Source organism: Fistularia commersonii, chromosome 11 (genome assembly GCF_037954325.1).
Source record: "Fistularia commersonii isolate RoL2024-O1a breed Wild chromosome 11, RoL_Fcom_v1.0, whole genome shotgun sequence".
Lineage (NCBI taxonomy): Eukaryota > Metazoa > Chordata > Actinopteri > Syngnathiformes > Fistulariidae > Fistularia > Fistularia commersonii.
This window is the reverse complement of record NC_141294.1, coordinates 17,887,253-17,908,222: the sequence shown is the minus strand read 5'-3', so window position 1 is coordinate 17,908,222 and position 20,970 is coordinate 17,887,253. Positions and strand designations below refer to the sequence as shown.

The 20,970-nt window shown below is 49.9% G+C and overlaps 3 protein-coding genes across 11 annotated transcripts in view; 1 reads left to right on the top strand and 2 right to left on the bottom strand.

Annotated features, from left to right (window-relative positions):
- Nucleotides 1-177: 177 nt before the first annotated feature.
- On the top strand, nt 178-7,643 carry khdc4 (KH domain containing 4, pre-mRNA splicing factor). Of its 7 annotated transcripts, none has more exons than XR_015106835.1 (14): nt 178-321; nt 676-853; nt 2,423-2,551; nt 2,640-2,719; nt 2,800-2,852; nt 2,934-3,112; nt 3,737-3,948; nt 4,029-4,089; nt 4,178-4,238; nt 4,321-4,577; nt 4,642-4,809; nt 5,568-5,649; nt 5,736-5,818; nt 7,020-7,085. XR_015106835.1 is itself a non-coding variant. In XM_086155620.1 (14 exons), exons 1-14 carry the CDS (start codon nt 293-295, stop codon nt 7,247-7,249), a joined length of 1,815 nt encoding a protein of 604 aa, XP_086011746.1. In that variant the 5' UTR covers nt 178-292; the 3' UTR covers nt 7,250-7,643. The 7 variants fall into 7 exon arrangements, 5 of the variants coding, with proteins under 5 accessions (XP_086011746.1, XP_086011745.1, XP_086011744.1 ...); XR_015106834.1 differs by having other exon boundaries at nt 5,733-5,818; XM_086155620.1 differs by having other exon boundaries at nt 4,657-4,809; nt 5,540-5,649; nt 7,020-7,643.
- A 53-nt stretch (nt 7,644-7,696) lies between these two features.
- Nucleotides 7,697-12,792, bottom strand: LOC147229864 (NADH dehydrogenase [ubiquinone] flavoprotein 1, mitochondrial-like). The gene is made up of 10 exons (XM_086155640.1): nt 12,554-12,792; nt 10,319-10,401; nt 10,067-10,237; nt 9,810-9,993; nt 8,851-9,040; nt 8,566-8,778; nt 8,322-8,488; nt 8,143-8,224; nt 7,913-8,058; nt 7,697-7,829 (listed from the first exon to the last, which is right to left on the bottom strand). The coding sequence occupies exons 1-10, from the start codon at nt 12,635-12,637 to the stop codon at nt 7,734-7,736; spliced, it is 1,416 nt and encodes a 471-aa protein (XP_086011766.1). The 5' UTR covers nt 12,638-12,792; the 3' UTR covers nt 7,697-7,733.
- A 1,734-nt stretch (nt 12,793-14,526) lies between these two features.
- zbtb7b (zinc finger and BTB domain containing 7B) overlaps nt 14,527-20,970 on the bottom strand; it is a 20,456-nt gene continuing 14,012 nt past the window's right edge. For 2 of the 3 annotated variants that reach the window (XM_086155628.1, XM_086155629.1), the window contains exons 3-4: nt 17,300-18,399; nt 14,527-17,083 (exon numbers count right to left, since the gene is read on the bottom strand). In XM_086155628.1, coding sequence (XP_086011754.1) covers nt 16,516-17,083; nt 17,300-18,393 — 1,662 coding nt within the window. In that variant the 5' untranslated portion in view covers nt 18,394-18,399 and the 3' untranslated portion in view covers nt 14,527-16,515. Of the gene's footprint in view, nt 17,084-17,299; nt 18,400-20,390 lie in introns of all 3 variants that reach the window. The other variant, XM_086155627.1, reaches the window with a different exon arrangement.

The window sequence follows — 20,970 nt, the reverse complement described above, 5'->3', positions numbered from 1 at the left end:
CTCGGGCGGGTTAGAAGGGAGGTGATGACGGGCGGCGGAGGTGATGAAGAGCGGCGGGGCCCCGGGGGAGGCTGCGGCCCCCCCAGGAGAAGAATATCAAAACGCAAATTTGGCGCCCCCTTGTGGCCACTTCGCGAAACGCACCCCCCCCCCCCCTCCACACCGGAGCCGGAAACGGCTAGCAAACGTCCAACGCTAATAATAGCAGCGGTGGCTCGCTCGGGACAGCGGCCGGTTTTGTCTCGTTTTATCCCAGCACCGGGTGAAAATAAACAAATATTAGCGGACTTTGATGTCATATTGTGGAAGTCAGAACGGCGGGTGAGTGCGTCAAAGCGGGGTTTTTCATAAAGTGCGGCGCGGCGTCTAAACCCTGTCCGGCTAGCTAACAAAGCTAAGTAAGCTAATTTACGTAACCTAGTAGAGTAAGGGAGCGCTAGCCAACGCTAGTTAGCATCTCCATATGTAAATAAATCAATCAAAAAAAAATTTGAATAATGAGTGCGACTGTGTGGTGTTTTGGTGTCATACACGCAAATTACGCTGTTGTGTTTAACTATTCGTCAAGACGTCGACGTTCAAAGTCTTGTTTACCTATATCGCTGCGGTGTTAGCATGTCAGCCGCTCGTCTCGATGCCAGGGTGTACACTTAGCCGCCGCGGATGTCTCCACAGCCGCCGCAGCAAGTGGGACCAACCCGGCCCGGGCTCCGGCGGCATGGGGGAAGCCGAGGCTGCCCCCACCGGGGCTCTGGACGCCGCGGCCGCCGTCGCCGCCAAAATTAACGCCATGCTGGTCGCCAAGGGCAAACTGAAGCCCTCACAGATTGGCACCCCTGGGCCACCTGAGAAGGTAAGGACGGATCCGCCCCCGGGAGGATCTAACCGTCTCTTTTTCAAAAATTTAATATTTGAAATGAAAACCCGGCGGCCTTAATGAGAGATAATCCCTCTGAACTATCTTGGTTTGCAGGATAAATCACATCCTTAATTTCAATTCCCTGTAACTGATGAACATATATCTTCCCTGTAAGCCTTTAGATTTCTCATCATCCTCATTAGATGGTGCCTGTTTTCGTGAGGATGATAATTTCAAGATTTATTTCATACAAGGTTATGTTGTTTTTCGTGAGAAAGAAAAAAGCTGGAGGAGTGCTGGGGTTCCTTTTTTCAGTTCCTCAAATCCTCCACATGTGTTTTAATGGTTGTTTGTTTGTTTGTTTGATTAGAAGTTTATTAGGACGGTGTACAATTATATTTAGCACAGAGGCAGAGATGTTTGTACCAGATTGTAGCTCATAGCTAATTGCCATCCGTAGTCCTGGACAATACAAATATAAAACTGTACAAAATATACAATATATATAAAGTATACAGATAGGCAATAAAATAACAATACAATATATAAACAGGCAATAAAATATGTATTTTGCAAGTTGAAAGTGCTTTTGTTGTGATATTATTACCTTGGTCATCTGGGGGCCATCCGATGTTACCCAGAGGGGTAGCAAAATACCCGTCTGGCATTTTTGGACAGTACAGGTATAAGAGCTGTCCAGGCTGAATTGTGCTCCAGGAAGTAGCCTCCTCCTGCGGGAGCCTTTTTTAGTTTTGCATTCCAACAGGCAGTGAAAGACCACAGCAGGGACTGCAGTGACGCAAACATCTTTGCACCGTAAGCGCCGCACTCAAAAACAGGCCTGCTTTAGTTGTGATGTCAGACAGGAAGTGCGGCGCCCGCTGCACACTCTACTGTCAATAGATCATGGAATCCATTGCCGTTACAAGAAACCGGACCCAAAAACTTCTCTTTTTCAACTTCAGGAACTATTTTGAAACACTGAATAGATTTTATTTGCCCCCACCACACCACCCGACCGGCGTAATGTGCCCAATTTGATTTGATCAGTCGCTCCAATAGCAGTTTGAAAGTCGAGAAGAGACACCAGATCAAATTATTTTATCACCATCTAAGTCGCCCCGGGGGGCCCAAGCGGATGTGCGCGGCAGACGTCTCTCACGTCCGTCCTCCGCAGACCCCCCTCCCCACCCACCCTGTGAAATTTGGAAGCTCTGGATGCCTGATGATTTCTTCTTTTTTTAGTTTTTGTTTCCCATCGCTTGAAATCGAGCATATTTTCATGGAAATGAACGTCACCCGTTGAATGGAGATCTATAACTCACAACTGGTTGCGCTGCCATGAAAACCCAGAAGAAAAAGTGGTCGTGTGTTGCGGGGGGGGGATTGTAGACTGTGGCAAAATAAGCTCCCATTAAATTCAGCTGTCTACTAGAAATGTTCCGTTTCATCCAATTCAGTGAAAATCTGCTGCTTTTACAATGGCGCTCTGTGTTCTCCCCTGCCGGAAGTTCATCATCCGTTCAACCCAACACAAACCAACTTCCCTCCTCCAATGTTCAGAGTCTGGGCATGGGGAAGCCTGCGGTGGCGGCCAAGGCGAAGGACGATCTGGTAGTGGCGGAGGTTGAGATCAACGATGTCCCCATCACCTGCAGGAACCTGCTGACGCGTGGACAGACTCAGGATGAGGTGGATGCCGGCCTCCCTTCGGTAGCGTGTCTCTCCGCCGTCCTCGGCCTTGGAATATTTATTTAAATTTGCATTATTCTTTGTGCAGATCAGTAAAGTCAGCGGCGCCGCCGTTTCGACCAGGGGGCGCTACATGTCGGCGGAGGAGAAGGGCAAAGCGTTGCCGGGGTGACGACCCGTCTCGTCGCTTGCGAAGTATCAGGTGGAGCTCTCTGTGACCCACTGACCCGTCTGTCCTGTCCTTGCAGGGACCGGCCGCTGTACCTGCACGTCCAAGGACAGACCAGGGAGCTCGTGGACAGTCAGTGCTTCCTCTTAAATTCCGATCTGTCCATCGCCCCCCCCTGTCTTTCTCACCCTCCCCCCATCTCCCTCCCCGCAGGGGCCGTCAACAGAATTAAGGAGATCATCACTAACGGCGTGGTGAAGGCGGCCACCGCCTCGTCGGCGGCGGCGTCCTTCTCCTCCAGCGGCGCCTCCGTCACAGTCTACCAGCAGCACAACCCTCCGCCCCCCTCGCTGCCCCCGATGCCCCACCACAAACCCCACTTCCAGTCCGGGGTAACTTCACCGCGATCATCTAGCGTTTATCAAATCGTGCACTTCCTGTGTCCAAGAGCAGCCTCTCAAAGTAAATGCCAGTGCGCGTCTCAGACCCCTATCTCTGGACGCATCGCTCTTGTTTCACGGCACCGCCTGCTCTTTCCTTCCTTTTTTTTTTTTTTTCGTTTCCAAACCGCTTCCGAGTGCTTCCTGTCGCAAACTCCTCACGGGGATGGAAGTCTGTCTTCCAAACGGATAATCCGATAAGCTCCCGTCTGCAGGCCGAGCGTCCGGCCGCCTTGTCAAGAGTCGGACGCTTAAAAACAGACATTTGATTAGATTTAAAAGTAAGCTCTGCGCTGGGGTATGGTTAAAAGCACGGTGCAGCAGCGGCTGCACACACATATACACACACAGTCACTCACAATCATGATAACAGTGTGGACACATTGACGAGGCTTCGTCCGAACTGCTCAAAGAACCCTCTTGTGTGTGAATGTCATTTGAAGACAGATCCGACAACATCGGCGTCCCACGCGTACCCGCAGAAACCGGTTTTGCTTCGATTTTGAAATCACCGACAAAACCACTGTACTGCCGGTCGTCCTTTTCGCCGTGACTCACCGCGCCCGTCTGTTGCAGATGCATTATGTCCAAGACAAGATCTTTGTGGGCCTGGAGCACGCCATGCCGGGCTTCGTGGTCAAGGAGCGGGTGGAGGGCCCGGGCTGCTCATACCTGCAGCACATCCAGGCCGAGACCGGCGCCAAAGTCTTCCTCCGGGGTAAAGGCTCGGGTTGCCTGGAGCCCGCCTCGGGGCGCGAGGCCTTCGAGCCCATGTACATCTACATCAGGTGGGCGGGCAGGGGTCTGGGTGACGGGTTGGGCAGATTAGTTAGCCGGAGCTCACCGTCTCTGAACGTGTTGTCCTCAGCCATCCCAAACCCGAAGGTCTCGCCGCGGCCAAAACTCTGTGTCAGAACCTGCTTCAGACGGTGAGCGCTCCCCTTTTCTTCGACTCGGGCGGCGGGAGGGGGTCCAGCGGTGCTCCTGAAAGTCTAAGCTCTCCTTGTCTGCCGCCAGGTCCATGCCGAATACTCTCGCTTCCTCAGCCAGATGAGCACCATGATGCCGTCGCAGCAAGGTATGCCGAATGGCGCCGCAGACACCCGTTGTCCGGCCGCCGTGGCTGCATTCCCGATATCTCCCCTTTCCTCTTCGTCCAGGTTTCGCTCAACCGCCGGTGGTGAACGGGATCCCTCCTCAGCCCCCGTACTACCCGCCCCCGGGGTTCCAGCCGGGCTACCCAATGCCCGTCCCCCCGCCGCAGCCCCATCCTCAGCCTCAGCCCCAGCCTGTGCCCCCGCCGTATTCCGCCCCGCCTCCTCTGCCTCCGGCAGCGCCCACGGGGGTCCTCCCCCAGTACCCACCTGCCGCCGCTCCGACACCTGCTCCCGTCTCCGCCCCCGTTCCCGTGCCGCAGGTAGGAACCGGGGCCTCGAGCACACGGCGGACCCGGTCGGTGTCCGAGGCTAAGACTCGTAAAGCTCTTCTCCCCGCAGGCCCTCCCTCCGGTGCCGTTTCCTCCGTCAGCCTCTGTGGTGGCGCCGCCGCCCAAAGCCCTGCCCCCCGCCGCCTCCGCCAACCCGCCTCAGAAACGACGCTTCACCGAGGAGGTTCCCGACGAGAGGGACAGCGGCCTGCTGGGATACCAGGTGATCAGCGGCCTCTACGGCTCTCGCGCTCTGTTTCAGAGTTCACCCTCTCATATGAAACCTCCTTCTGCACCCACACAAACCCGTTTGTTCGCCCCCGCCATCTCTCACGTTGCTGGGGCTGATTTTAATCTCACGCTTCACGTCGTACGCCGAGCCAATCAACAAACCAGGACCCGTGGCGTGCTTTGTGATCAGGGGCCTCCTAATGTGTGAATGCTTTGTCTTTTTTTAATGATTCAAGCTGAAAATGCGTTGTTAATGGACTGGGAAACAGCGTCGCCGCATAGTGTGTCCTGCAGAGGGCGCTCAGCGTCCATTGTTTGCACTCTGGATGGTCCCGAACAAGTGTTCAGTGAACAAACTCGGCATTTTGGCACCATTATTTCTCCCCCCTGTCCAGCGTAACGTTCTCCCTATCGCCAAAGACAATCTGCTATATCGCCAATTTCTTTTGTTTCTAGCTCTTCTTTTATTCCCCCCTTAGGGGGCAAAAAAAAGCGAAGCGCACAGTGAAGCAGAAAGGCCAAATTTGTCCCTGAAGGCCTCATGACAAAACTGCACCAATCAAATCATTGTTAGTGTTAGTTCGAAGTTTCCTGATGCGTTAAAGGAAATAGAATAAAAGGAAAAAGAACAAAACACGGCAGCCTTGGGTGTGAGTGTAAGTGTCAGGACGGCTCCAGTGGAGGATGCTGCTAATGGCGCCTGTGTGTTTTTCTGCTCATAGCATGGACCCATTCATATGACTAATTTAGGTGCAGGCTTCTCAGTGGGCAGCCCCGAGACCGCAGGACCCCAGGCCGCGGGTTCCTCCGGCCCACCGAGTGAGAGGGACAGGTGGGCATGCCGGCGCCGCTCAGCGTTCTCCCTCGGCCGGCCGAGACTCACCGCCGCTCTGTCTTTCTGTCTCCGCCCTCCAGTAGGCAGCTAATGCCTCCGCCCCTGCTGCCCGTCAACGGAGTGAGACCCAAGATGGAGGAGAGGAGGGCGCCGCAAGGCCCCGTGGGTAAGGGCGCTCTCACGTGGACCCGACAAATCCCCCACACACCCCGCCCCCGGCCCTCCTTGCCCAAATCCAAATCCACGGCCGGCGGACACGTCAGCTTAGCCTGGGCCGCTAGCGTAGGGACGCGGGGGGGGTAAATCCCCTCCCACAACACGGCTCCAGCCGCCGTGGCAGGTCGGATAAAGACGTGCCCTTGGCCAAACACACACACACACACACACACACACACACACTCACATGCTTATTCAACTATATACAGTAGTCGGCCTTTCACACTTAGCTTCATACATTTTATCTCACACACACACATGCTCACACAAGTGCACAGGTTTGGCTCATCACAAGCACACATGCTTATTCAACTATACATAGTACTCAGCCTCTCACACTTCATTCATTCTATCTCACACACACACACACACACATTTTTCTCTTCACACACACAAAAATTCATGCACATTCTCCAACATTCAGTATTCAACCCCTCATACTCAGCTTCATACATTCTTTCTGACACACACATTCTCGGCCTCATACATACAGACATGGACGTTTGGCTTTTCTCACACACACACACACACACACACATTCACTTATACATAGCTGTTGGCCCCTCACACACAGCTTCATACGTTCTATATCACTCACATACTCTGCTCCACACATGCACACTTTTGGCTCTTCACACACACACACACACACACACACACACATTCACTTGTATTTTGTAGTTGGCCCCTCACACAGCAAGCCTCAGGCCCAGTTTCACACATTCTGACACACACACACACACACACACACACACACCGCCTGTTCTGATGACATCATCAGTCTGGAGTGACCGGTTTGGCTCGGCCCTCCTCACTAACGAGAACCTCTCTTGTTTTTGTGTTTTTCTCTTTTTCTCTGTGTTTTTCTTCTCTTCCATGTTTCTCTGCCCCGGACGCCGCCGATTGGGGGGGGGATGGGGCGCGCCTTGTCCCGTCTCGCCGTCCCCGCCGCTCGATTGGACGGTCCCTAACGCGGCCGCTTCCCCCCTGCCGACCGATGGCGGCTCCGCTCGAAACCCATTAACTGTCTCTCCCGTTGTGTTTGGGTGAAATGAACGTCCTTCGAAACACGTTGCTGGTGTGTGTTGTTCTCTCTCTCTCTTTCTCTCCCTCTCGGCCACCCCCCCCCCCCCCCCTTCCCTCCCTCTCAGAACCGGCAGTGAAGCGACTGAAGACGGGCTTGGTGGCGTATGCCGGCGACTCGTCTGATGAAGAGGAAGACCACTCGGGCGCCAAAGCGTCAGGGCCAGGTAACCCCGGGGGGCCGGCGCCCCCGGCGTCTGCCGCCGCAGGCTGGACGCAGGGGTACCGCTGCCCGCCCCCGCCGCCGCCCCGCGCCAAAGCGCAACCACAGTCCGTGCCTTTCTGGATGGCGCCCTGAGGCGGGAATGCCTCCCACCCTCCAAGCCAGGACAGTGGCCCGCCACGCATCACTCCTTCCCCAAACCCCCACCCCCTCCAAAAACCGTTGGCTCTAATCGCAGCCCTTTGAGGAACTGGATACTTGAAAATGGCGCTTCGGACGCCAGGCGGTCGAACGGCACCCGATTTAAATGGAGAACTGAAACAGGAAGGAGTGTTTTTTGAAAATAGTGACTTTGTACAAACGACAAGCTCCCCTTCCCCTGTCAGTCACGTCATGGACAGGCTTCACTTTTGCCCCGACCCTCCCACTCCTTTGCTAATCTGGTCTTTTTGTACAGATCATCCCGGACTTGTGTGTCGTCAAAGCCCAGTTTTATTTCAGGCTACTATGAAATAAATGAAGATAAATTATGGCGGCGACGTGTTATGGTGTGTTTTCTTCCCCGCGGCTGAGTTTAAATCGGTTTCTGGTCGTAGTGGAAGTGCAGAGATTTGGGGTTTTAGACCATCTCAATAGCCGGTTCCCTCGGGGGGTTGTTCTTGTCGTGCTGCGAGATGCGGCGCTCCATCACGGGCCGGAAGTGGCGGACCAATCCCTATGGATTAAAAAAAAAATCAAAACAAAACTGATAAGTTAGGTGTTTTTAATTTTTACTTTGAAGTTTTTGTGTTCCCTCACCTGCACGGGCCAGGCGGCCCCGTCCCCCAGGGCGCAGATGGTATGGCCCTCTATCTGCTTGCTGAGCTCCCAGATCATGTCGATCTCGGACACGGCGGCGTTCCCCTTCACAAACCTCCACATCATCTTGTCCATCCAGTCCACGCCTGCGGGACAACAGCATAAGCGAGCAAACGCCTACCTCCACGAGCCTCCCCGTCATCGCCGTCGCCATCGCCATCACCACTCACCCTCCCTGCAGGGCGTGCACTGTCCACAGCTCTCGTGTTTGTAGAACTCCACCAGGCGTGCAATGGCTCGGATCACGTCGGTCTGTGGGAGGAGGGAACAAATCGCCCGTGATCAACTCTGGGAAGGCGCCGTCTCCGGCCTTATCTACAGGATTCACTCGCTCGCCCGCCCCGCCGACCGATTTGTCCATAACGATGACGGCTGCCGTTCCGAGGGCCGTCTCCGCCCGCACCAGGTCGTCAAAGTCCATCAGCACGTCGTCGCACACGCTCCGGGGAATGATTGGAGTGGAGGACCCGCCCGGGATCACGCCCAGAAGGTTGTCCCAGCCACCCCTCACTCCACCTGGGCCAATCAGATGATAGAAGGGAGGGATGTCAACACTGGTGGGTAAAAGTGGACACACACATACACTTATGCACCTGCGTGCCTCTCGATGAGCTCCCGCAGCGGGATGGACATCTCCTCCTCCACCGTGCACGGCGTGTTGACGTGGCCCGAGATGTTGAACAGCTTGGTGCCCGAGTTCCTCTCCCGGCCGAAGCTGGCGAACCAGGTGCCGCCCCTGCGGCAGATGGCCGGCGCCACAGCGACCGTTTCCACGTTGGAGACGGTCGTCGGGCAACCGAACACTCCTTGAACAGAAGATAGTGTCAGGGAAAAGTGTGTGTGTGTGGGAGAGTGTGTGTGGGAATCTGTATTATCACCTATATCCGCGGGGAACGGCGGTTTAAGGCGCGGCTTCCCCTGTTTGCCCTCCAGAGACTCGATGAGCGCCGTCTCCTCACCGCAGATGTAGGCGCCGGCGCCGCGCATCACAAACACGTCAAAGTCGTACCCGGAGCCGCAGGCGTCCTTCCCGATCAGCCCCGCCGCATACGCTTCGTTGATGGCCACCTGTGTTGTTACACAGCGGCCAATCACGGTTATCAATGACCCCGGAGGCGGGGTTTAACCCCGGACGGAGCAGCTGTCAATCATCCGACCATTCACACTTTCACAACAAGTCAATTGAGAGTCTTGAGAGAACCTGGAGATTATGATAACATGCTTATTTTGATTCATGTAGTGATTTTGAAATAACTATCTGAAAAGGGTCCTTAAGTTACCCCTAAAGTTAAGTGCTAGTGTCCTTCAAGGTAAAGGGGAATTTTAAGGAGATTTCTTTGGCTGTTTTGGGTTCCAGGGCAATTTTATGGTACAGTAGAACCTCGGCTTGCGAACACAAACACACAAAAACAACCTCACAGGCTTTCCGCGTTGTAGTATAGCGGCAGTCGTGCGTGCTACTCCTTATTGTTTACACAATTGTGTTCTGTTATAATGCTTTTTTTTTTGGTGCCTAGTTTGGATTAATGACCAACAGCTAGCTGAAGATAGCATCAGCAAGTCTCATATACGAGGGGGCTATATTTTTGCTAATTTGGCGAATGAAACGCGGAGTACAAGTGCTGGCAAGAAGAGAAGGAACAGCAGAAACACCTTTTTCTGTGTTCTTGTCACAAATAAATCCATAAAAAAGTTTCAAAATAGTACAGTATGTTTTTCGGTGGAGGAGAACGCACCAGTGGGAGTTACATCCAATGGAGAAAAACTGATTCGGTTCGCTAACGGTGGTAAAGGAAAACTTAAATTTGTAAATTTGATTCCACAGGGCGGTTCTGACCTGCAGGTTGGACGACTCGTTGTAGAACTCCCCTCGGATGTAGATGTAGGCTGCGCGGGCGCCCATGGCCCTGCCCGCCACAAGGCAGCCCTCCAGCAGCTTGTGTGGATCGTGGCGCATGATCTCGCGATCTTTACACGTCCCGGGTTCGCCCTCGTCGGCGTTGACCACCAGGTACTTGGGCCTGACGGTTCAGGAAACACAGCAGCGGTAATAAACCGCGTTTTCATGTGTATACGTTTGCTCTGCCTCCTCACCTGCCGTCACTGGGTTTGTTCATGAAGCTCCACTTCATGCCGGTGGGGAAACCGGCGCCCCCTCGGCCCCGAAGCCCCGAGACCTTCACCTCGTTCAGGATCCAGTCCTGGCCCTTGAGGAGGATCTCTTTGGTCTTGTACCAGTCGCCTCGTCTCAGGGCCCCCCGGAGTCTTCGGGGATTTGAGACGTTCATCAGTTTGGGTTTTGTTAGAGGACTAACTAATGAGCCCAGCCCCCGTTCATGTTCTCACCTCCAGTCGTGGCGCCCGTACAAGTTTGTGAATATGCGATCTTCATCGCTCAGGGGCCCGAACACGGTCTTCTGAGGCTTCTCCTGTGACCAAAACAGACACCTTAGGTTCTGCACCTGAACTCACCCTGTCTGTTGTTGCACTTCCTGATTTGCTGCAGGTAGTCGCCATGCAGGGATTTTTTTTATTTTCACATATGGGGAAAAAAAACCTCTTTGTTGATATTAGTGGTACTGCACGGATTGGCATTAAATATTTATACACGCACGTCACAGCTTCCCCTTTTACCCGGCAACCCCCTTTCCCGTGCTTCACAGCATCATCTCTGACCTGCTTCCCCTGTTGTGTGACTCCCACTTCCCTCACGCGTGACGTCATCGCCCTCCCCCGGGACGCCTCGTCTTCTTCCCCCTCGACGGCATCACGGCCACCCCCCTTTTCACAGAGCAATAGGAAGCGGCGCGGCCAATGTTTTCTCAGATTATAGCTCCGCGGGACCAGATTAATATGGATTAACGCCTGGATAACGAAGCCCTAATTTGCGAACATATCAGTCGTTTGTGTCCGCGCGGGATCAGATGATCCCAGATTAGATGATCTTCGATTAAACTCCCGTCCGTTTGTTCCTTCCGAGTTTGTTGGTTGCATTTTCTCCTATTGTGTTTTTGCATGTTTGTCTTGGAAAATAAATGTCTTCATTTCTGGCCTTGATATTTGTTTACATTTGCCCCGGATGTAACTTACAGATAATAATTCGGCTTCTTTTTTATTTTATTGTATCTGTTCATTTTTTTAAAAAATATCTGCAACTTTCATATTTATTTATTTGTTTTAGTTTAGTAATGAGGTAATTGATTTCAATGTGATAAACAGGTGACACTCCATTATCACTCATTATGTGTAAAGCTTTATCCTGCACTCGGGATCGGGGTCGGAACTGGAGCCTTTTCTAGCTGTCATTGGTCGAGAGCTAGTTCACTCTGGACCAATCACAGGGCCACATATAGAGACATGCAACCACTCACCCTCAAATTCAAAGTTAATTGTTCATTTTCTTTATGATTTCTTTTTATTTTCACTTGTAGTTGTTGCTTATTTCAAAGCAATGTAGTTCCAATAATCATTTTATCCATGTATCTTTTTTTATATTTGGTTTTTTCTCCCTGACTGGAGAAATAAGTCCATCGTCAATGTCAATAATTCTTCATTGGACAATAATTTTTGAATATTCTGGTTCCTGCTAATTTTAATGCTTTATTGTTTGTAATGTAATGTTTTTCATTTTTCTTTTTTTATTTATTTGCTATAACTTCACGTAATGTCCTTCTTGACTATATTGGGATTAACCTGTAGCCTTCGGCTGATGTTTTGGTGGTTTACTGCAGTTAAATGGTGATTTCTTGTAATGTAAGAGAGGGAACACTTCAAAAGTATTCATGAAATGTAATTCTTTTATGCTTGTACCTTATTTCACATTTAACATATCTGTTTTAATGTTCAAAAATCTTCTATTATATATATTGTTATAAATATATATCATATTATAAATATATATGTATAATAAATAAATAAATATATATATATATATATATATATATATATATATATATATGTGTGTGTGTGTGTATATATATGTGTATATATAAAGAATATGTTTTTACCGTTTCCATGTGAATTTATGGTTGTTTTTACACACAGAGTTGTTTTTACATATTTATGTCCCTGACATAACTTCGGATGACTTAAATTGAATTGAAATCACGTCTGGCTTATTACTGGTTTCATTTCATTGCCTTATTTCATTGTTATTCTGAAAATTGAATTTTTATACAATATGGTAGTTCCTGTTCTTGTTAATCCAATTTCCCGGGGATTTATGTTAATTAATATAGATTCAATAGTCTCATCTTTACCATTAAAGAACAAAATTATAATTACACTTATTACAGGGGGATAGCAAGTTAAAATAAAATTATTTTGTAGTAAAAAGTGTGTATATGTGACAGTAAAACGCAGAAACGTAGCAATCATAAATAAAACTACATTTTCCTCCCGAGCTCCCGCTCACTTCCTGTTAAACTTCCTCTGGGTCTTGTAGTTTTCCACCACCCGCCCCCCCAGAACCCGCGTCCGCCGCCTGCTCACGTGACCCGCGCCGTTAAGCCGGGTATGAGTGGGAAAAGATGCGGGTCCTGGCCTGGCTTTGCGGGTCCTACAAGGGTTTGCGGGTCCTACCTGGGTCCGAGCCGCGGTGCTGAAGGTCAGACGCGGGAGCACCTGTCGGGTCACGGCGCCCCACTGCAGCCGCCGGAGCAGCATCCCGGAGACCCCACGACACGCACACCCACGGAAGCACCGGCAACAGCTCCCCCACCCGCCCCGTCAGTGCGGTCCCGGTTCGGATGGCACCGGAAAACTCGCCGGCGAAGGAAGGCGTCCGGGTTCTCCTAATTAATCCGAGGGGGATTAACGGCCGCGGTGCGTCACATCCGGTCCCAACCGCCGGCGGTGACGCGCGTGGTTCCTAAGAACCGGAAATGGTAAAGTTTACTTTTTGCTGTGCACATCGATGAATAGTTAATAAATGGTTAAGTTTGTTTGTTTAAGTGCTGATAACGTCATTGGCAACAAACTTTCTATACCTATACACACAAATACATACACATAATTACTATACACAGATGTTTGTATATACACACATACATGAACATACACATAAATACAGAATTGAATATATATACTTATAAGCACATACATATACACAAGCATATGTATATATATGTATATAGACGTATATGTGTGTATATATATATATATGTAATACAAATAAATACACAAATACAAACAATATATATACATATATATATATAAAAATTGTGTATATATATATGCATACGTATATATGCACACTTATATGTATAAATACATATCTATATGTGTATATAAAAATACATCTATGCATGTTCCATGATTTTTATGTTTACACATAATTGTATACAGAAACGTGCATATATATATATATATATATATATATATATATATATCTGTATTGTGTATGTATCCATGTATGTGTATGTACATGTAGATATGTAGGTCTGTGTATGTGCACACACACTTTACATACACTTAATTACTGGTAGGCTACATACATACACATAGACTTGTAAATATGTACACACACACACACACATACACACTTACATGTATACAGTCACTTGTAGATATATATCCACACTTATGTTCTATGTCTGAATAAACATTTTTATGTGAATAAATGTAAGTTTGTTGATAACTGTAATGATATTAAATTCTCACAAAATGTTCTTTAGAATTAAAAATATTACTATTTTTCTTGCCAGCAGTTTGATAATGTCTTGCTAATTTCAGGTTTATATATAATCGTTTTTTTGAAACTGCTGCAATAATAATAAAAAAACATGATTTATTTCACCTTGTATAATCTTTCTTTCACCTTATCTAATACTTGTAATCTTTATTGGCGTCTGAAGAATTAGACAATTTCATTTTTATCTTTATTGGCATCTGAAGAATTAGACAATTTCATTTTTTGCACCTTCTTGAAAATATCTAAGTCATTTAGGACAATTTGGGAGGGGGAACATTTTTTCATTTATTTATTTTTAATCTTTCAAATTTTTTCTTTCTTAAGAATTTTTGTAGTCCTTATTAACAGCCATTTTGGGGTTTTACAAAAATGTCTCCTCAGCGTCTGAGTACATCTTTCAGCACCCGTCTTTGGAAAACACGTGATAAGTGATCTGTCCCTGATACCCACAAAACTGCATGTTCTCTCCATGTCTGTGTAAAAATTCATACATGTATTTTTTTTCTTGATGACTTTATTAATAAAGAGGCTCAAACTAAACACTGGAAATGATCTTGATGTTATTATTTTTGAATTTAGTTTAAATAGTTTTATTTCAGAAAAATATGAACAAAGACACGTTTTATTTATTTATATGTGTATTCGTCATTTTGATGGATTTATTATATTAATTGAAAAACTAAAACTAAACTAAAACTAATATGTAAAATATCCCAACTCTTTTTAATTTTTCCTTTTGAATTAATTTATAAAATACTTTTTTTATTTCAGAAAAAAATACAATAAAGACCTGTTTTACTTAAATATGTGTATTCGTCAACTGATGGATTTTATTTAACTAATAAACAAATGACGGAGGCGATGGCCGAAGCAGCGAGTTCTTTTTATTCATTTCCATTCTTTACATTTACCGAAAAACGGAGGCGGGGGAGGGAATTCGAGCCCCCCGCTAAAAAAAAAAAAAAAAAAAAAAGAACAGAACAGAAATGAAAAATGTTTCCCTGATAGCGTCGGGGCGGAGGGGTCGCGAACCCCCCCCCCCCCACGTCCCTTCACCCAAGCAAAAACACACACGTTCACAGCTGGCGTTGCTTTTTAATGCTCGTTCATTCACCAAAGCTCGGACCGGGAGCACGACACCCTCCAAGGTGGGGGGAGACCAGTAGTTTTTGTTTTTATTTTAATTTTAAAGCCCTTACGGCAGATGTGCCTCCTCGTATCCCCCCCCCCCCGCTACGCGAGGCCGGAGTCTACTAGATTTATATTTCCTTTTCCATTTTTAATGTAAAAAAATGTTTTGTTTTCCATTTATTTCCTTTGGTTATTTTTAATTTCCTTTTTTTTTTTTTTTCTCAAACTACTGGCCTCGTCCAACAGTTCCCATTTTATCACTTAGTGCATTGCTCAAGAGTTCCTGAGAATAGTCGCAGCACAAAAAAAAAGAAAATCTAAGGCAACTTCATCCCGTTATATATATATATGTATATATATATATATATGTAGGTATTTATATATTATATCTCAATATAACTCTGTACTAATATGCAGGAGGAGTACTTTCTATGTCAATCACAATCTTAAATGGTACCAAGTGAGTCACTGGACTAGATCATCGAAGTTCGGACGGAAGGAAACCCAAGTCCAAAAACCAAAAAAATTGGAAAAAAAAAACAAAAAAACAAAAAAACAAAAATGGCTTAAAGCTCCCGGATTGTCAGTGCAAATCAGCCCCCGAAAAAGACGAAGCTCTACGAAACAAGACAGAGAGGTTATAGTGCACGGCGTGGCGTCCGTCAGCCAGGAGGACACTCCAGGTTGGCTGAACAAGTAAAAGGATGAAGATCCAAAAAAAAAAAAAAATTTTTAAGAAATTCAATTTTTGGGGTCAAAGTCAATGGCGCGTTCGGAAACGAGTCATAAAAAAAAAAACATTTGTCTTGAAGCTGCATCGGAGGTTTAAAACCCCTGCCGCTCACCCTCGGAGGATGGAATATGCGTGCAAAAAAGAGAAAAAAAAAAAAACGCCCACCCCCCATTTGCGTGGAGGACGGCGGGAATGGCCGGCGTGCAGAAAAAAAAGCCACAATAAATAAAGAATAAATAAATAAATACAGAAAATACGGGTTAGCGTCCCGTAAGTCCATATATATCTATATTTGACTGATGATGAAGTGGGAGCGGGGTGGATGAGACGGGTGGGGCCTTCAGGGCTGGAGGTGGTGGACCCACCATCTTTGGTCTGGGTTTTGAGGAAAACGGGGGTGGGGGCTATCTGCCCGGCCTATCTGCGTGCACGTTTACGCCGAAAAAATCTTTGGTTGAAGCACCGACCTCGAAGAAGACACTCGTCAGGGTCCAGGACCAGGACCGGGACCGACGGGTCGGGGTGCAGTTCCGCCGGCGACCACCGGAGGGCAGCAGGCACAGAACCCTATACTTGGAACGGAGACGATGAAATCGTACGACAGTCCCGGCGAAAAAAAAAGACGACGACAAAGAAGAAGAAGAAGAAGAAGAAGGGCTATGTCTGGCTAGAAAATTAATTTAAAAAAAATGCGCAAAAAAAAAAAACCCAACTAAAATATATTACATTTATAGCAAATAAAATTGGAATGCCGAGAGCAAGGAGACATTTAAAATATATGAGAAAACCCGTTTTCCGTTTTGTTTTTTTTTTGTTTTTTTTTATTATTATTATTTTTTTCTGATAATAAGGTATAAGTTTATTTAAGCGCTCTCTCCCTCTCTCTCTCTCTCTCACTTTTTCTCTCTCGCCCCACCCTCCAAGTCCGGCCACCTGAGTGATTTTTAACTTTAAAATTCAAAAACCTGCATCGGTCCATCCGTGCCGCTATCCTTCCTCCTCCTCCTCCTCTTCTTCCTCCTCCTCCTCCTCCTCAGCTCTGTCCTCCCAAGTGTCCCGCTGGGGCGGCGGCTGGGTCCCGCCGGGGTCCTCGCCCTCCGACCTCAGGGGGAGCCCCCGCATGAAGAGCCCGGTGTATCCGAGAGGGAGCCCTCCATGGCGCTGCGCTAGGGCGTGCAGCGCCATGGAGCGCTCCCTCTTGGCGTCCCCGTGGAACACCAACGGCGGCGGGAGGAACACGGGAGGGTGCCCTTGCAGGGCCAGCGCCTCCGGGGGGCGTTGCTGCTTCGCGTCGACGGCGTCGGAGGGATCGTGCGTGCGCCGCGGACGCCGCGGACGCACCTCCAGACAGCTGTGTCCCTTGCGGTGACGCTGGAGGTGATCCTCGCGGGCGAAGGCCTTGTGGCAGAGCAGGCACTCGAAGGGCCGAGCCCCGCTGTGCAGGGACAGGTGGTTCTTCAGGTCGTAGGAGTGCAGGAAGCGGGCGGAGCAGTGCGGGCACAGGTAGGGACGCTCGCCGGTGTGCTTCCTCATGTGGATCTTCAGCTTGTCGTTCCTGGAGAAAGGAAGAAGAGACAGAGAGCGACAGTTATCCGAGAGCGCCGCATCTACGGGATGTTCTAAAAAAAAAAAAAAACAAAAAAAAACGTAAGCTGCAGTACCGCCCTCCCGCCACCGGGGGGCAGCACTGCACAGAAAGTGTAGCTTCAATTCAATAACAAGACTGGCTGCTAGCGGCTAATGCTAGCACGGGGGCGGTTTCAGTTCGTACCGGGTGAATCGGACGCCGCAGGTGATGCACTGGAAGGGCTTCTCGCCGGTGTGCGTCCTCATGTGGCGCGGCAGCTTCCCCGCGCCGTGGATGATCTTCTGACAGACGGGGCACTGCTGCGGCGTCTGCGACTTCCTCTTCCGGCCGCCACCCGTCGCTCCCGCCGCCGCCGCCGCCGCCGCCTGCTCAGCCACGGCGGCTTGCATGAGGTTCTCTGTTGGCGCCGCTTCCTCGCCGAAACCCTCCATCTCGTCGTCCTCCGACAGCTTAGTTCCAGAAGGCGGCGCCGGGGGCCGCCGCTCTAACTGTTCGTGGAGCCAGTGCATCCGGCCGCCGTTGATGAGCGCCGCCGCCTGTGGCCGCTGCTCGACGCTCAGCCGGGCGTCGCCGTTGGCCCGCAGCTTGACCAGGAGCTCGTCCTGCTCGGGGCTGGGCGGCTGGGTGGACGGTAGCGAGTGGAAGCTGTCGGACGCCGGCGACGGGTACGAGGCGGGGGACGCCGGCGACGGGTTCAACGCCAAGGAGGCGATCTGATGCGCCCCGATCTTTTTCACCCTCTTCCTGTCAGTTTTCCTCCTGGACTGTTTCGGGGCGCTGTCGCCCTCCATGTTTCTTTCGATGTGAACACGCTGCTGCTGCTCCGCCGCCGCCGCCGCCGCCGCCGCCGCCGCCACCTCCGCTTCGCCATCTGCCGCCTCCCCCAGGATGTCCCTGCAGGCGTCGGCCACGCACTGGATGCCGAGCAGCTGCGCCCCCTGCAGGACGTCCCTCATCCCCGAGCTGGGGATGGTCAAGGTGGCGGTGTAGGCGAACTCCAGCAGGGCGTCCAGGGCGTCCGGCGCCACGAAGTCCAGCTGGCACACGCTGAATCCGCCGCCGCCGCCGTCACCGCCCTCCTCTGCCCCAAACAGCTGGCGGAAGTACAGGCTGACGGCGGCCATGACGGAGCGGTGGGTCGGGTAGCGGGCGCCGCGGGAGGTCAGCGTGAGGTCACACAGGAGCCCCGCCCTCCTCTGACTGTTGAGGTGAGACAGCAGCTCGTTGCTGTGCTCCGGGAAGGGGATCCCGATCAGACCGTCCTCGCCTGGAGACATCGCCACCTGCGCAGGACGGGAAGGGGGGGGGGGGGAAGCTGAGTCAGAAAACAGTGAAACGCCGGCGCCGATATCACCAAAATACGGCTGAGATTTTCGGTTTTGCGTCGACGAAAGTGTCATAACAGTGTAATAACACATTAACAACCAGCCGCTCGGAAAACACACATCATCTCGGTTAATATCTCGCACCCAGACCCTGCCAACATGGCTTTTTAACTTATATAGAACAAGAAGAAGAAGACGTCGTTTTATTTTAGGCGTCTTATTCAACACTCAAGGAGAACGAGGATGTATGAACACGTACACGGATACATTTCAGGTCCAAAATTGAAAATAAAAAAGGGACGAAGTGGTTAACCACAAAAAAAAAAAGAAAAAAATGGTGCTTTTGTTGGTACTAGCCATTCTAGCCAAGGCTAAATATTAGCTATCGAAAATTAAAATTATCTATCTATCAGACTTTTTTAATTCCTCTTCCTTCAGCCGAAGGGAATGTTCAAATCTTTGTACTTTTTAAGACCTTAAAAGACTTTATAGCCTTGACTTTGACACTTTATGGTTTTATTTGTATTACTTATTCTCCCTCCTTCCTACTATAATTTATTATCGTTATGTTTTTACTTGAAACTCTGGCACAACAATTTCCTTCGGGATAAATAAAGTTGTTCTTATTCTTAGTCTTATCTATCATACATATATATATATATATATATGTATGATAAATAGATAGATCGAAACGGCGTCATGGCGACAGGGGAGGGGGTCACGTGCATTTCCGATCCGGATCAGTCACACGTACGCGTTGGACTACAAACATGGCGGACGGATTAGCTGGACAAGGACAAGGAGCGTTACACCTCGGTGTTTTTTTTTTTTCCTTCGGGGGGGCGGAGCTTAAATGTCCCAAAAAGTAAATGGCGTGACCGAGGGAGGGAAGGGCCTCGCTCGCGGGAGTTAAATCCGGGCTTAGCAAAACTCGGATTACTAAATCAAGGTGTTTTTTTTGTTTTGTTTTTTTAATGCCACAAGACGATAAGACTGACGGTGATATTTAAAAAAAAAAAAAAAAAAAAAAAAAAATGGTGGAGTGACATAAAAATTAAATCAGCCCGTCGCCGCGGCAATGTACGACTCCAGGGGGGGGGGGGGGGGCAAGGAGAGGGGATTACGCAACGGCGGTGTCGTAACCACAGGGCAGTGGGTTAATTCCCCTTTATAGCATTAGCCGTTTTGATTAGAATACCAGGAGGAGGAGGAGGAGGAAGAGAGAGGAGGAAGTGACGGCTCGAGTCGGTGGGGGGGGAGGAAGGAGGGGGAGCACCTGCTGAAGAATGAGGAAGAGGGAGGGAGAGGAGAAGTTTCAGAATAGACGCGCTTCCTTTGCAAAGAACAAACCAGACACGCCACTTTTTTTTTTTTTTTTTTGCTCTTTCAGTGGGTTCCACAGGACAGGCCATCAGGTTCCCGCCGTGTGAAACAAGACCCCCACCCCTCCCATTACTCCTCACACACACACACACACATGTGCACGCACACACACACACACACACACGGCGCCCTCCCCGCCCGCTCCTCCCGCACCTGAGCCGACCAGATTTTCCACAAACAAGCGCCGACCTCCGGGTTCCCCCCTTCCCCTGCCATGGCAACCGTCGCCGCACCCCCCCCACCCCCCTCCATCCACCGTCCAATGGCAGCGTTTCGCACGGCGCCCAGAGGGCCCGACGGTGCACCGACCTGCTCCAAAACACACCCTATAAAACACACACACACACATTGCGTGCCAGTCTGCCCGGCCAACCACCGCCAACCGCCATTGTTCGATTTAACTTGTTATGTGATGATCTTAACCCCCGGTCTATTTAAAAGCCACACACACACACACACACACACACACACACACATTCACTAACTCCACCCAGGCAAAACAAAAAAGGAAAGCCAATTAAACAAATACTTGTGAAGGGCAGGTCGTCACTTTCGAGCAACTTTACCTCATCACAAGGTCTCCCCGTCTTCACGCCGTCCATCTTTCCTTTTTAAAAATCGGGTTAAAAGTTGGGGGATCTCGCTCCTCCTCGCCGCCACGTCCGCCGCTTCTTCACCTCATCCCGGGCCCCCCTCGCTCGTGAGAAGAGGGCGACGGAGATGAGAACGAGCGATACCCCTCCCTTCGCCGAGCGCCCGCCTACGTGTCCCCCCCCCGCCCACCACCCCTTTCTCAAAAAACATCATTTTTCCACGTGCTTTCCGATAAACGCCGTCTCGAAACGCCGGAAGACGGAGGAGGTCGCCGGTTGGCCGGCGCTCCGATTAAAATCCCTCCCCTCCGGATTAAAATCCCCCCACCTGGTTCCACGTGCACAACTTGTGTGTGTGTGTGTGTGTTTTTGTGTGTGTGCTCGAGCAGGTTTTGCAGGAAGGAAGCCAGCGAACGTAACCAAAGAAATACCACCTTTCTGTGTCACGCGCACATACGCGTGCGTGCACGAGCTCGCGCTTGTGCACACACACTGACGCCAGAACCAGATTGATACCGGCCCGGTAAGTCTCATGAAGGCGCGGAGCAAAAAC